Below are 13,713 nucleotides of genomic sequence, written 5' to 3' on the forward strand. Positions count from 1 at the left end.
CACTATATTGACTAACTGATAAAAGAAACAAGTGTAACTGAAGTAATGTAAATTTTCAATGAAAATTTTAAGTGTAATTGGAATAGAATGAAATGAAAAATAATTATACTAAATGAAATAATAAGGACTAGCTGATAAAGCAACAAGTTTAAGTGAAGCACAATAATGAAGTTACTTTGAATGACTGTAGAGAGTATCTGAGAAACAAACAAGTCTAACTGAAGCACTATATAGACTATCTGAAAAATTAACAAGTCTAACTGAAGCAGTATATAGACTAGCTGAAAAATAAACAAGTCTAACTGAAGCACTATATAGGCTATCTGAAAAACAAACAAGTCTAACTGAAGCACTATGTAGACTAGCTGAAAAAATAAAGAATTTACTTTGAAGGACTGTAAAGACTAACTGAAAAATAAACTAGTCTAACTGAAGCACAATCTATATAAGCTGAAATGCAAACAAGTCTAACTGAAGCACTATATAGACTATCTGAAACACAAAGAAATCTAACTGAAGCACTATATAGAGTACCTTAAAAATAATCTAGGCCATTGTTTCAGTTAATGTTGGTATTCTTTCAGTTGATCTTTGTATTTTTTCAGTTGATGCTTTTTTTTTTCAGTTAGTTTTATTGTTTGATTAAACTTTCTTTCTTTCAGATGTGATAAATCCTTGTCTAAGAAGAAAAGCAAATCTGATCTATCACCAATCAAGTTTTCATTTTCAAGATCTAATCCCGATCAACAGAAAGACACATTTGATAGATCGTATGTTTTTTCATTATTCTCCTTTTATATTATATGATTGTGTTTTTTTTTTATGTTTTAAAGTTATTTTTGTTCACTTTTGTTAGGAATTTCACTGAGCAAGAAATAAAGTCAATTAATCTACAAGTATTGTCAGACTATTCCCATTTAAATGAAGTGGTTAGTAATTTGAGTGATGAGCAAAAAAGAGACATTAGGGATATTGGGTTTGGGAGTCTCTTAGATATTAGGATAAAGAAGTTTTGTCCTAATCTGAATTTGGAGGTGTTGTTAAATTACAATGCATCTGGAATGATGTTTTCAACAAAGAATGGTAAACTGATTTTTAATAAGTTTACCATTAGTGATGTTTTGGGGTTACCTGTGTCAGATAGAGCAGTAGAGGTTATAGATGATGACGCCTTTAGGAGGAAAGGTAGTCAGATAGAGGCTGGAAGTGCCAGGAAGGATTGGCATAGGTTTCTTGGTATTTCTGATCCCAAGAAGGTATATATTGGTAGAAAAAATTGGGATGATTTGTTTAAGAAATATGAATCCGGGGATGATTTCAAGAAGTTATTTGTGATCTTTTCGTTGTCGAAGCTTCTATGTCCTATAGCTGATTTAGGGCCTGTGCTGAAATGTGCCAAGAGTTTAGAAGATGTATCTGCAATTTCAAGTTATGACTGGTGTGGATATATATTGAGAAGTCTTTGTGCTGCTGTTTTGGACTGTCATCAGTCTATTATGATTAAGAAGATTGAGCTTGGACAGAAGAAAGTATCATTCAAGCTTCGTGGATGCGTCAGCGCTTTGACTCTTGTTGTTATTCACAACTTCAAGTGTCGTAATCTGGATTATTCAAATGTCAGTAAGCCATTTATCAGTTATTGGCAGGATGAGAAGGATTTGACTGATGTTGTGAAGCAGTTTGAGATCAACATGGATTTTATTCTGCCGGTGAAGCGTGAAAAACAGAAGGTTGAGTTTAAAACTCCCAGTGTTAGTGTTGCTAGTAGGAAGTCTGGTTCTCCTATAATTAAGGTGGTTGAGGGTCCATCACCTTCAACTAGGCAGCTTATCATGGATCTTCCTCATAGTTTGATGACTGATGAGGAAATAGATGCTCTTGATGTTCCTGTGAGTTTCATTTATCTTATGTTTTTATTTTTTTTACTCTTGAACTCTAAGTGAAGACTGTTGACCTCTAACTGAAATAATGTCAGTTCTAGCTGAAGAGCAAATAAGACTAACTTAAAAGTAAAGAAGTGTAACTTAGAAATAAAGAAGTCTAACTGAAACTATGTAACTGAAGAGTTAACAAGTCTAACTGAAAATTATATTAGTCTAACTGAAGAGTTAATAAGTCTAACTGAAAATTATATTAGTCTAACTGAAAACTTAATAAGTCTAACTTAGAAGTAAATAAGTCTAGCTGAAAATTAAAGAAGTCTAACTGAAGCACAATCTATATAAGCTGAAATGCAAACAAGTCTAACTGAAGCACTATATAGACTATCTGAAACACAAAGAAGTCTAACTGAAGCACTATATAGAGTACCTTAAAAATAATCTAGGCTATTGTTTCAGTTGATGGTGGTCTGCTTTTAGTTAATGTTGGTATTCTTTCAGTTGATCTTTGTATTTTTTCAGTTGATGTGAAACTATGTAACTGAAGAGTTAACAAGTCTAACTGAAAATTATATTAGTCTAACTGAAGAGTTAATAATTCTAACTGAAAATTATATTAGTCTAACTGAAAACTTAATAAGTCTAACTTAGAAGTAAATAAGTCTAGCTGAGAAGTAAATAAGTCTAACTGAAAATTAAAGAAGTCTAACTGAAGAGTACATAAGTCTAACTGAAAACTAAAAAAGTCTAACTGAAGCGTACATAAGTCTAACTGAAGAGTACATAAGTCTAACTGAAAAGTAAATAAGTCTAACTGAAAACTAAATAAGTCTATCTGGATACTAAATTAGTGTAACTGAAAACTAAATAAGTTTATTTATATTTCATTTAAGTTTTCATTTGATAGTTTGATTCTTTCAGATGGTCCTTATATTTCTGTTTATGTTGTTTCAGATGGTCCTTATCATCATATTGATTTGTTTGTTTATTCTATTTTGCTCTTTTAATTGAAGGAATATGTGAAGAACATGCACAAGTTGAAGAGGAATGCGCTTGCATTCTGTCAAGTTAATTTGGAGATTGCCCAGAATATTCGGGAGGAAGGCGAGAAGCTGTCTCAAGACAGTATTTCTCTGGATGATAGTGAAGTATTTAACCCAGATTTTCTGAGTCAAATTGACGACATATGCAAGCGTCATTTGGAAGCGAAAGACAGTGCAAACAAAGTTGATCCTACAATTTCACTATTGGTGAAGCGGCCTGTTGAATTGGAGTTTGGAAGAATTGAAAATGTTCCTGATTTGGATTCTGGTGTTCATGGAGTTGATTTGAAAGAAGGAAGTAAGTTCCTTTCATTATATTATTTTCATGTTGTAGTATTGTAATCTGGTTGGAATAAAAACTTTAGACTCTAAGTGAAAGAAATGTTTAACTGAAGAAGTGAAATAGCTAACTTTGATACTCTAACGGAAAGAATAAAATGACCAACTGAAAACTTTGACAGTCTAACTGAAATAATATGAGCACCAGCTGAAAATGAGATGAATACTAAATGAATTTTTTCAGTTTATGTGTTTTTAGTTGTTTTGTTATGTTTTGAATGAAGATGATGAAAAGAAGGAGAGGAGGATGAGAAGAAGATGAATGCTGATGATGATCAGCATAAAGAAGATGATGATGATGATGATGATGATGGTGATGATAAGGATCACCAGAATCATAATGAGAGAAAGGATGATGATGCTGATGATAATGGTGATCCTGGTCTTCAAGGAGATGAAGACAAAGGAGTAGATAAGGATGCTGATCTTCATGTAGATGAAGACAAAGGAGGAGATAATGGTGATCCTGGTCTTCAAGGAGATGAAGACAAAGTAGGAGATAAGGATGCTGGTCTTCATGGAGATGGAGAGGAAGGTAATATTCTAACTGAAATAATATTTATACTAGCTGAATATCATATAAATACCAAATGAAACTTTTTGTATTTTTTTTTTATTTAATCTGGTGGAAAAATAGTTTTAGTTTGTCAATGAATTTATTCATTTCTTTTGTTTTTGAATGAAGATAATGAGAAAGAAACCGAAGGAAGATGGTAAGAAGAAGACTGGCAATGCTGATGATGATTGTGGTCTTCAAGGAGATAAAGAGGAAGGAAGAAATAAGGAGTTGGATGCTGGGTTTATACAGAAGGAGAGAAAGGAGGAAGTAAGTTTCTTTCATGTTATTCCTAATTGAAAGAATTCAATGACCAACTGAAAAATGTGATGCTCTAAAGGAATAATATCTTATAAATAACAACTGAAATACTGTTTTAGTTTAACTGAAAACTAAATTAGTCTTACTGAATCAGTCTAACTGAAGAGCAAATAAGTCTAACTGAAGAGTAAATACGTCTAACTGAAGAGGTAATAAGTCTAACTGAAAACTAAATAAGTCTAACTGAAAACTAAGTTAGTCTAACTGAAGAGTAAGTAAGTCTAACTGAAAACTAAATAAGTCTAACTGAAAAGTATATCAACTGAAAACTAAATTAGTCTAACTGAATCAGTCTAACTGAAGAGCAAATAAGTCTAACTGAAGAGTAGATACGTCTAACTGAAATCTAAATAAGTCTAACTGAAAACTAAGTTAGTCTAACTGAAGAGTAAGTAAGTCTAACTGAAGAGAAAATAAGTCTAACTGAAGTGTAAATAAGCCTAACTGAAAACTAAATTACTCTATCTGAACACTTAATAAGTCTAACTTAATCAGTGTAACTGAATAGTAAATAAGTCTAACGGAAGATAAAACAAGTCTAACTGAAGTATTATAAAGACTAGCTGAAAAAAAAACAAGTCTAACTGAAGGACTATAAAGACTACCTGAACAATAAACAAGTCAAACTGAAAGCATATTCAGACCAACTGAAAATTTTGATACTCTAACTTTTTATATTTTTTTTTTTTTTTTTTTTGTTTTTGAATTAAGATTTTGAGAAAGAACAACCAAAGGAAGCTGATAGGAAGAGGAGGAATGCTGATGATGATCAAGTCAAAGGGGCTAAGGATAAGGATAAGTGTAAAATTTCTACACACGTCCCTACTCGCACCGCTGCTGGTATTGATATTGTTGATCTTCGTACTCCAACTCCTCCTCCTCCTCCTCCTCCTGTTGTTGAAGCAGTTGAGAATGTATATAGCAGAAAGTCTTGGAGAGTTGATTCTTCTGCTAAAAGAAAAACATTGCTGATTTCGATGCCCCTTCATTCCAACTATTAACTCCTAGTCCTGTTGTTGAGGATCTTCCATACAGTGAAGAGAGTGGTGAGGGTGTTGGAAGTTCAATTCCAATCATCACTCCAGTAAATGTAAAATATCCTCGAGTAAGTATAGTTTTAGTTTCTGTTTTTTTATTTTTCTGTTTTAGTTAGTGTAAGTTTCATGTCAGTTAGTGTTTCTTTTTTGTCAGTTAGTATTATGTTATGTTTCAGTTAGTGTATCATTCTTGTCAGTTAGTAATTGTTTAATTTTCATTTGGTTTATGTTTCTTGTCATTTAGTATCTGTTTTATTTTCAGTTAGTGTATGTTTATCTTTCAGTTAGTATATCTGTCATGTTTTTTAATATTTTAATTGAATGCAGTGTGATGGCTCTTATTCTGATCAATCATCATACAAATCCTACAAACCTCAGAAACAAGTAAAGTCAGAAATCCCTTCAACACCTGAATTATTGAAGGGGTGGGACTATGACCCTTCTTCAGAGAAAGTTGGGAAAGTTGTGAGGGTTAAGGAACCAGGTGATGATTATGACGATGAAGGTTTGGAGGACCTGATTGATAGGATTGCTGATCATGGAGTTGAATCATCATCTGACAAGGCTAAAAAAGAAGAGTATGATAATGAAGCTGGTGTTGTTTCATCTTCTACGCCTGGTTTGCATGCTGTTCCTGTCAACAACCATGGCATAATATTATGTCGAAGTTTGCAGCATTATAATAGATATTTGAGTGATCTGTCTCCTGACCAGAGGTTGCTGGTTGATTATCTATTTTACAATGAGTATGAAGATGTTGCATATATGTCATTGGATACAGATTCTGAGGAAGTGAAGATGAAAAATGACATTATGCAAAGTGAACTTACAAGTGATCTCATTGTGGATTTTGATAATCCTCATAGCAACTATGCGGTTCAGCTGTACAAATTCGACTTAATTAGCATGCCTCGTCAAGGTTGGCTGACAAGTGGAGTTATTGACGGATGCGCTTTCATGTTCAATAGGCAAGAAGAGGAATCACCTTCTGCAACAAGGAGATTTTGGTTTAATATTATGCCTTTTGTAAGTGTTGTTATTGCTTAGTTTTATATGTTTGTTTTCATTTGGTCATATTATTTTGTCAGTTAGTCATCTTCTGTTTTTCAGTTTGTGATGTTATGTTTTTCAGTTGGTCATATTATGTTTTCAGTCTAATAAAAAGTAAATAAGTGTAACTGAAAACTTAATAAGTCTAGCTGAATAATAAATAAGTGTAACTGAAAAATAAAGAAGTCTAATTGAAAACTAAATGAGTCTAACTTAAAAGTAAATTACTCTAACTGAGAAGTAAATAAGTCTAACTGAAAGCTTAATGAGTCTAACTGAAAACTTAATGAATCTAACTGAAAACTTAATGAGTCTCACTGAGAACTTAATGAGTCTTACTGAAAACTTAATAAGTCTAACTGAAAACTAAATGAGTCTAACTGAAAAGTAAATTTGTCTAACTGAGAAGTAAATAAGTCTCACTGAAAACTTAATGAGTCTCACTGAGAACTTAATGAGTCTAACTGAAAACTTAATGAGTCTAACTGAAAACTTAATAAGTCTAACTGAAAAGTAAATAAATCTAACTGACATTTTAAAAAGTCTAACTGAAAACTAAACTTAATGTTTCAGTTTGTCATAATATCTATTTTCTTTTGTTGTAGAACTATATCAATTGGTTGTGTGCTGAGAAGGTAAAAAAGGTTCAGTTTGAGAGTGAGATTGCTGAAAATGAGATTATTTTGAAGAACCTGGAGGGCACTAGGCAGTATGATCAGAAGTTTAAGGAATGGGAAGAAAACAAGAAAAAGCTTATTACAAAAGATGATGATTTATTCTACAAGAAATGTAAGGAAGCTATTTCTTCATGGGTGAAATCATTTCCACGCAATGATATTCGAGAAGCTGAACTGGTTAGTTGTATTATTGTTAACTATTTTTTTATTTGTTCAGTTAGTGTAATTTTCTCTTTCAGTTAGTGTATGTTACTTGTCAGTTAGTCCTAGTTTATGTTTTCAGTTAGTGTATGTTTTTAGTTCAGCTAGTGTTTTTAGTATTTCATTTCTTTTTGTTCTCTGTCAGGTAGACTTATTGCTTTTGCATCTTATGTTTATCTTCCAGATTTTTGTTCCTGTTCACAAGGATGATCATTATACTGTCTTGGTGCTGAACAAGAAAGCAAAAAGGATTGAAAATATTGACAATCGTACAGACATGAAGGACATTGATAGATATAAGCATGAGGAATTTAACGGTCTTACATACTTTGTAAGTACCTTTTTATGAGCATTTGTATTTTTTTTTTGTTCCATTTTATTACTTGTTTTTTAATTGTTGTTTTTTTTTTGATCTTCAAATGCAGTGTCGTGCTTTTGATTCTTTTATGCAAGAGACTATGAGGTGTCGTGATTTTGATCGTCTCCACCATTGGCAAACATCGACTCTTTACTTCCCTTGGAGAAGCAAGGACAACAATTTTGATTGTGGTGTCTATGCAATCAAAACCATGGAGCTGTATGACGGTCATAATACTAACCATGCTGCACTTGTTGACCTGAAAAGGGTATGATTACTTTATTTTGCTTGTTAATTTCTGTTTTTGAAAGTTTTTTAATAGAAAAAGGTATGATAGGCAGTTAGTGAAGGACTTGAAAGACTAGCTGAAAAACAAAGATGTCTAACTGAAGCACTATAAAGACTAGCTGAGAAATAATGAAGTCTAACTGAAGCACTGTAAAGACTAGCTTAGAAATAAACAAGTCTAACTGAAACATAATAAATACTAGCTGAAAAACAATCAAGTCTAACTGAAACACAATCATTACTAGCTGAAAGCATTATAAGGACTACCTGAAAAACAATGAAGCACTATAAAGACTAGTTGATGTTGTTGTTTATTTTCAGTTAGTTTTATTTTGTAATTGTTACATTTTTGAACCTTTTTTAATAGTTTTGATTTTTTTATTTTTTAGGCAGCCACCAAAAACCTTGAGCGGTGTAGGCTTGCTGTTCGTCTTGTGGACCATCCTTTAAACAAACTGAGAGAGAAAGTGAAGCATGACTGTTATGTTTGGTCTGCAAAGAAACCTGAACTGATGGCAAGACAGAAGATAAGGAAGGATAAAGAGGCTGTCCTAGATAAATTAGCATTTAATCGATCAAAGAAGACGAATAGAAAAGAAGCACACATTTTACGGCGAAGGAGGGATCATGAGGCGAAAGTAGAAGATGTGTTGAATAATAATTTTGGAGACAAAGTAAAATAGAGCAACTGTTGAAATTTCATTATTGTTAGGTGCCAAACTTTTTTTTATTATTATTATAATGTACAGTAGAAATAGAAACCATTGAATTTTGCAATGTACAGTACAAATAGCACAGAACTCATTTTACATTTTATATATGTGTTCTTTAATGAATTGTACATTTACACTTACTTTGAATGGAATACATTTGTGTAAAAATGAAGTTGTTTGAAAATTAATTGGAAAAATACAAATACCAACTGAAAAATGAAAAATCTAACTCATAATAATAAGTGTATGACATATATTTGTAAATATAAATTTTAAGTCTAACTTATACACTGTAAATAGTAGCTGAAAAACAAGCAAGTCTAACTGAAGAGTTATTAAGTCTAACTGAAAAAAAAACAAGTCTAACTGAAGCTCTAAAAAGACTAGCTGAAAAATAAAGAAGTCTAGCTGAAGCACAATTAATACTATCTGAAAAATAAATAAGTCTGACTGAAGGAAATTTAATACTAGCTGAAAACTACACAAGTCTAACTGAAGCGTAATTAATAGAGGCTGAAAATCAAATAAGTCTAACTGAAGCTGAAATATACACAAGTCTAATTGAAGTACAATTAATACAAGCTGAAAAATAAATACGTCTAACTGAAGCTTTTTAAGACTAGCTGAAAAAGACACAAGTCTAACTGAAGCAATATAAAGATAAGCTGAGAAATAAATTAGTCTAACTGAAGCAAATTAACACTAGCTGAAAAATATAAAGTCTAACTGAAACTGAATTAATATAAGCTTAAAAGTAAACACGTCTAAATGAAGCACTAGAAAGACTAGCTGAAAAAAAAAACAAGTCTAACTGAAGGACAATAAATACTAATATTAATGAATTTCGAGTAGCTTAGGAATAAACAAGTGTAAATTTCAATCAATTACTGAGTGGAATACAATTGAAAACTAATATTATTTGAACACTATTCAACTTGAGGTACATTTGGGGTTTTTGTTCCATATTCGTTCGGATGCCTTGTCTTCATTTTACGCTTCTCAAAATGTCCTTTTACTCTCTTGTTTCCCTTTGGTGGTCTTCCTTTTGTCTTTATCACTCAGGATTTTCAACTGTTTGTCTTCGTAGTTCTTCATCTTCGATTTCTTGTTGTTTTTGTTGATCAGTCTTGAAAACTTCTTTCACTGATTTGTATAATTCCTTCAACGACTTGTCACATAATGTTCTTGCATCCTCATTTGATTGACATATTGACACTAGGTTGTAGAAATTCTTGGTTATTGCATGTCTCCATGGTGTCCACAACTGTGCATTTTGGCTTTGGTCTTTGTCTGCTTTAATAAATGTTTCTTAGTCAATTAGTTCATTTGACTAACTAAAATTTTCAGATAGCTTATAAATTCTTTCAGGTGGTGTGTTAATTGTTTCAGTTAGTTAAGTGTTAAACCCCACACCCCCAAAACCCCCCACTACTAATATTCCCCCTCCCACACACAAAGAAAACCCCCAATTAATGTTCTGGTAGTAACATTAATTTATCAGTTAGTTATAGTAATGTTTCAGCTGGAGCCTTTTTTTTTTCAGTTCACTAATTAAATCTTTCAGGTGATCAGTTAATTGTTTCAGTTGGAGTCTTCAGTTTTTCAGTTAGTTGCTTTCATTTGTCAGTTAGTCATATTGATTTATTTCACTAACCTTGAACATTCTCCCATACTGCTGACTTTGCAAGTCTTGTCCATCTCTTAAGGATATATTGTTGTGGTATTTGAAATATGCTGAACATGTGCATGACCCTTATTATGTGAAAGCAAAGCATCCCCGTCTCTGTGAAGCATTGACATGAGCACACTAATTCTGTTGTCGCCTCATCGTATGCTACTGTATGTGAATTGCTGAAATCTTCTTCTGGTGAGACTTCAAACAACTTCAGCTGTGAGTTTTCTGTTGCAAATGCTCGTAAAAATGATGCCATTGCCCACTCATACTCTGTTTCAAAGTCATTATATAGTGCTAGTGTGTATACATCAGCAGCATGTTTCAGAAGCTTTGATTTGGATTTGACGGCTTTGGGACGTTCAGTTCTGTTCCGGAAGTTGTCACTAGTTTCATTGCTTCTCCATCTTTTCACTGTTTGCTCAAATATATGATAGAATTCAAACAGGTTTGTTGTTGCTTTTGCATTGAATGATATTGCCTTATTTGTGACTTCACTTCTTTGTGATGATAAGATTCCAGCTGAAAACATATCCCTGTTTAATGCGGTGCACCACTTGTGTCTCTGATCATATACTTGCTCGAACCATTCTTTTTTCTCGTGTCCATACAATTCCATCATTTTCGCCCACAATTCTTCAAAGCCTGATTCATTTTGACACCCCATCAAACAGTTCTTGAACATGTTCTTGAAGTCTTCATTGGTCTTGAGGGATCCGAAGTGGCTTACAAAGTTCTTCTCTATATGCCAAAGGCAAAGCCTATGTCTTGTATTTGGGAAAACCTGATTTAAGATAGTACATATTATGCTAGAAATCACTTTCATTTGAATTCTTGTGAATCTAATTTAAAAGGTAAAGAAATAATATGAAGACCAACTGAAAATTTAAGAAGTCTAACTGAAAACAGTGTAAATGCTAACTGAAAATTTCATTAGACAAAAAGAAGTAATATGAAGCCCAAATGAAAACTAAATGAGTCTAACTGAAAACTAAATAAGTCTAACTGAAAACTAAATAAGTCTAAGTGAAAAGTAAATTTGTCTAACTGAAAAGTAAATAAGTGTAACTGACAACTAAATAAGTCTAACTGAAAATTAATTAAGTCTACCTGAATAATCAAGACGTCTAACTGAAAAAGAAAGAAGTCTAACTGAAATAGTGGAAATAAATGAGTCTAACTGAAAACTCAATGAGTCTAACTGACAACTAAATGAGTCTAACTGAGAACTAAATGAGTCTAACTGACAACTAAATTAGTCTAACGGAAAACTAAATAAGTCTAACTGACAACTCAATGAGTCTAACTTAAAACTAAATACGTCTAACTGAAAACTCAATGAGTCTAACTGAGAAGTAAATTAGTGTAACTAAAAAGTAAATAAGGCTATCTGAAAAATTAATGAGTCTAAATGAAAACTAAATAGTCTAACTGAATTATAAATAATTAACTCAAACTGAAGACTAAATAATTCTAACTGAAAACTAAATAATTCTAACTGAAAAATACCTTTTCAATTGCATTGCCCATTGCCTTATCTTGATCAGTGAAAATTGTCTTTGGCTCTTGTTGGCACATTGCTCTCTTGAATGTTTCTAGTAGCCATTCAAAGCTCTCTTCCTTTTCATTAGTTATGAAAGCACATGCAAACATTGTTGTTTTCCAATGGCAATTTATGCCAACAAATGGTGCACATATCAGTCCATATTTGTTTGTCCTATATGTTGTGTCAAATATCATAACATCTCCATATGCTTTGAAGTCCTCCAACATCATTGAATCTCGCCAAAAGTAGCTGACGATGTTGTTATGTTCCCCAAATTTCAGCCTGTAGAAGAATGCAGGATCATCATCCGCTCTTTGCTGAAGTAAGTCCAACACACTCTGCATATCCTTTCCTTCAACCAATCTTGTTCTGTACTGTGTGATATAGTTTAGATGGTCCCTTTTTGTGTGGCCCACTACTTCTTCTGATCCAGCCTCATGACACAAAAAGTTGTATGCATGCATTGGCTTTATGCCAGATTCAACCATTGTTTGTATTAGTTGTCCTTTTTGTTCAGTTATCTTCCTTTCTGATTTCAGATGATGTATTTCTTGTTGTATTACCAACTCATGGTTGTGCTGCAACTCATGAGCTACTACAACAAAGTCTTCACCAGGTTTTTCTTGCTTAAATCTGACCATGGCTTTGCATGCTGTTCTTGTTTCATTGACTACTCTTTCCTTTCTTTTGTTGGTTGGCTGCTCAACATCTGGTATCTGAACAGGTTTTTCTTGTTGTGTGTCTTTTTCTTTTGGTTCTGTTATTTTGTTTGTTGATTTTGAGCCTCCTTCCTTTGAGCAAACCAAGTAGAATTCGTATATTGAATTATCAATTCTCCTCCTCCTTAGAGTTTGTTTCCTAATACTAAATCCTAATGCTCTTGAGTGTGCTTGATACAAGTTGTAGCCATCTTTGTGATCTGTAACATGTCTCCCTATTAAACTGCTACTGATATTTTCGTCATTGATGTACTTGAGATATTCATGTTCAGCTGTTGAGTTCATTGTCAAAAAATTAGGACACTAAATTAAAGAACAAAAGCACTAACTGAAAACTAAACAAGTGTAGCTGAGAATGATTGTAATAGTATCAAATGAAAGAATAATTATACTAAATGAAATAAATTAAGGACCAACTGAAAAGAAAATAAGTCTAACTTAAAACTAAATAAGTCTAACTGAAAACTGAATGAGTCTAACTGAAAACCAAATAGTCTAACTGAATATGTCAACTGAAAGAAATAATCTAACTGAAAACTAAATAAGTCTAACTGAAGAGTTAAAAAGTCTAACTGAAAATAAATAAGTCTAATGAAAACTAAATTAGTCTAAATGAATCAGTCTATGAATCATCTAACTGAAAAGAAAATAATGTAACTGAAGAGTTAATAAGTCTAACTGAAAACTAAATAAGTCTAACTGAAAACTAAATTAGTCTAACTGAATAAGTCTAACTGAAAACTAAATAAGTCTAACTGAAGAGTTAAAAAGTCTAACTGAAAACTAAATAAGTCTAACTGAAAACTAAATTAGTCTAAATGAATCAGTCTATGAATCAGTCTAACTGAAAAGAAAATAAGTGTAACTGAAGTGTAAATAAGTCTAACTGAAGAGTTAATAAGTCTAACTGAAAACTAAATTACTCTAACTGAACACTTAATAAGTCTAACTGAATCAGTCTAACTGAAGAGTAAATAAGTCTAACTGAAAACTAAATTACTCTAACTGAACACTTAATAAGTCTATCTGAATCAGTCTAACTGAAGAGTAAATAAGTCTAACAGAAGAGTAAATAAGTCTAACTGAAGCGTAAATAAGTTTAACTGAAGAGGTAATAAGTCCAACTGAAAATTAATTAAGTGTAACTGAAAACTATATTAACTGAAAACTAAAGTACTCTAACTGATCACTTTATAAGTCTAACTGAAAACTAATTAAGTCTAACTGAAAAAAAAGTTAATGAGTGAAAAATAGACTTTTGTTGCAATGTAAAAGGTAATTTTATGCATACTAACTGATACAATCAAAATTAT

General features: G+C 32.1%; 2 protein-coding genes across 2 annotated transcripts; both read left to right on the forward strand.

Annotated features, from left to right (window-relative positions):
* The first annotated feature begins 546 nt into the window (after positions 1–546).
* LOC130590956 (uncharacterized) lies at positions 547–5,859 on the forward strand. Its single transcript, XM_057393749.1, has 6 exons — positions 547–770; positions 857–1,574; positions 3,948–4,088; positions 5,098–5,185; positions 5,625–5,795; positions 5,852–5,859. Exons 2-6 carry the CDS (start codon positions 1,062–1,064, stop codon positions 5,857–5,859), a joined length of 921 nt encoding a protein of 306 aa, XP_057249732.1. The 5' UTR covers positions 547–770; positions 857–1,061.
* LOC130591027 (uncharacterized) lies at positions 4,734–8,561 on the forward strand. Its single transcript, XM_057393845.1, has 6 exons — positions 4,734–5,244; positions 5,504–6,202; positions 6,832–7,080; positions 7,289–7,435; positions 7,530–7,730; positions 8,140–8,561. The coding sequence occupies exons 2-6, from the start codon at positions 5,942–5,944 to the stop codon at positions 8,431–8,433; spliced, it is 1,152 nt and encodes a 383-aa protein (XP_057249828.1). The 5' UTR covers positions 4,734–5,244; positions 5,504–5,941; the 3' UTR covers positions 8,434–8,561.
* The last annotated feature ends 5,152 nt before the right edge of the window (positions 8,562–13,713 follow it).

Source organism: Beta vulgaris, chromosome 4, assembly GCF_026745355.1.
Source record: "Beta vulgaris subsp. vulgaris cultivar EL10 chromosome 4, EL10.2, whole genome shotgun sequence".
Taxonomy (NCBI): Eukaryota; Viridiplantae; Streptophyta; class Magnoliopsida; order Caryophyllales; family Amaranthaceae; genus Beta; species Beta vulgaris.

Excerpts from the sequence above, each read along its gene's own strand:
- LOC130590956 (XM_057393749.1), top strand. The coding sequence starts at position 1,062 with ATGATGTTTTCAACAAAGAATGGTAAACTGATTTTTAATAAGTTTACC. Across the intron at positions 1,575-3,947 it reads TCAGCGCTTTGACTCTTGTT|ATAATGAGAAAGAAACCGAA; the intron begins GTTATTCACAAC and ends TTTTGAATGAAG. Across the intron at positions 5,186-5,624 it reads TCCATACAGTGAAGAGAGTG|AGAAAGTTGGGAAAGTTGTG; the intron begins GTGAGGGTGTTG and ends ACCCTTCTTCAG.
- LOC130591027 (XM_057393845.1), top strand. The coding sequence starts at position 5,942 with ATGTCATTGGATACAGATTCTGAGGAAGTGAAGATGAAAAATGACATT. Across the intron at positions 6,203-6,831 it reads GGTTTAATATTATGCCTTTT|AACTATATCAATTGGTTGTG; the intron begins GTAAGTGTTGTT and ends CTTTTGTTGTAG. Across the intron at positions 7,081-7,288 it reads ATATTCGAGAAGCTGAACTG|ATTTTTGTTCCTGTTCACAA; the intron begins GTTAGTTGTATT and ends TTTATCTTCCAG.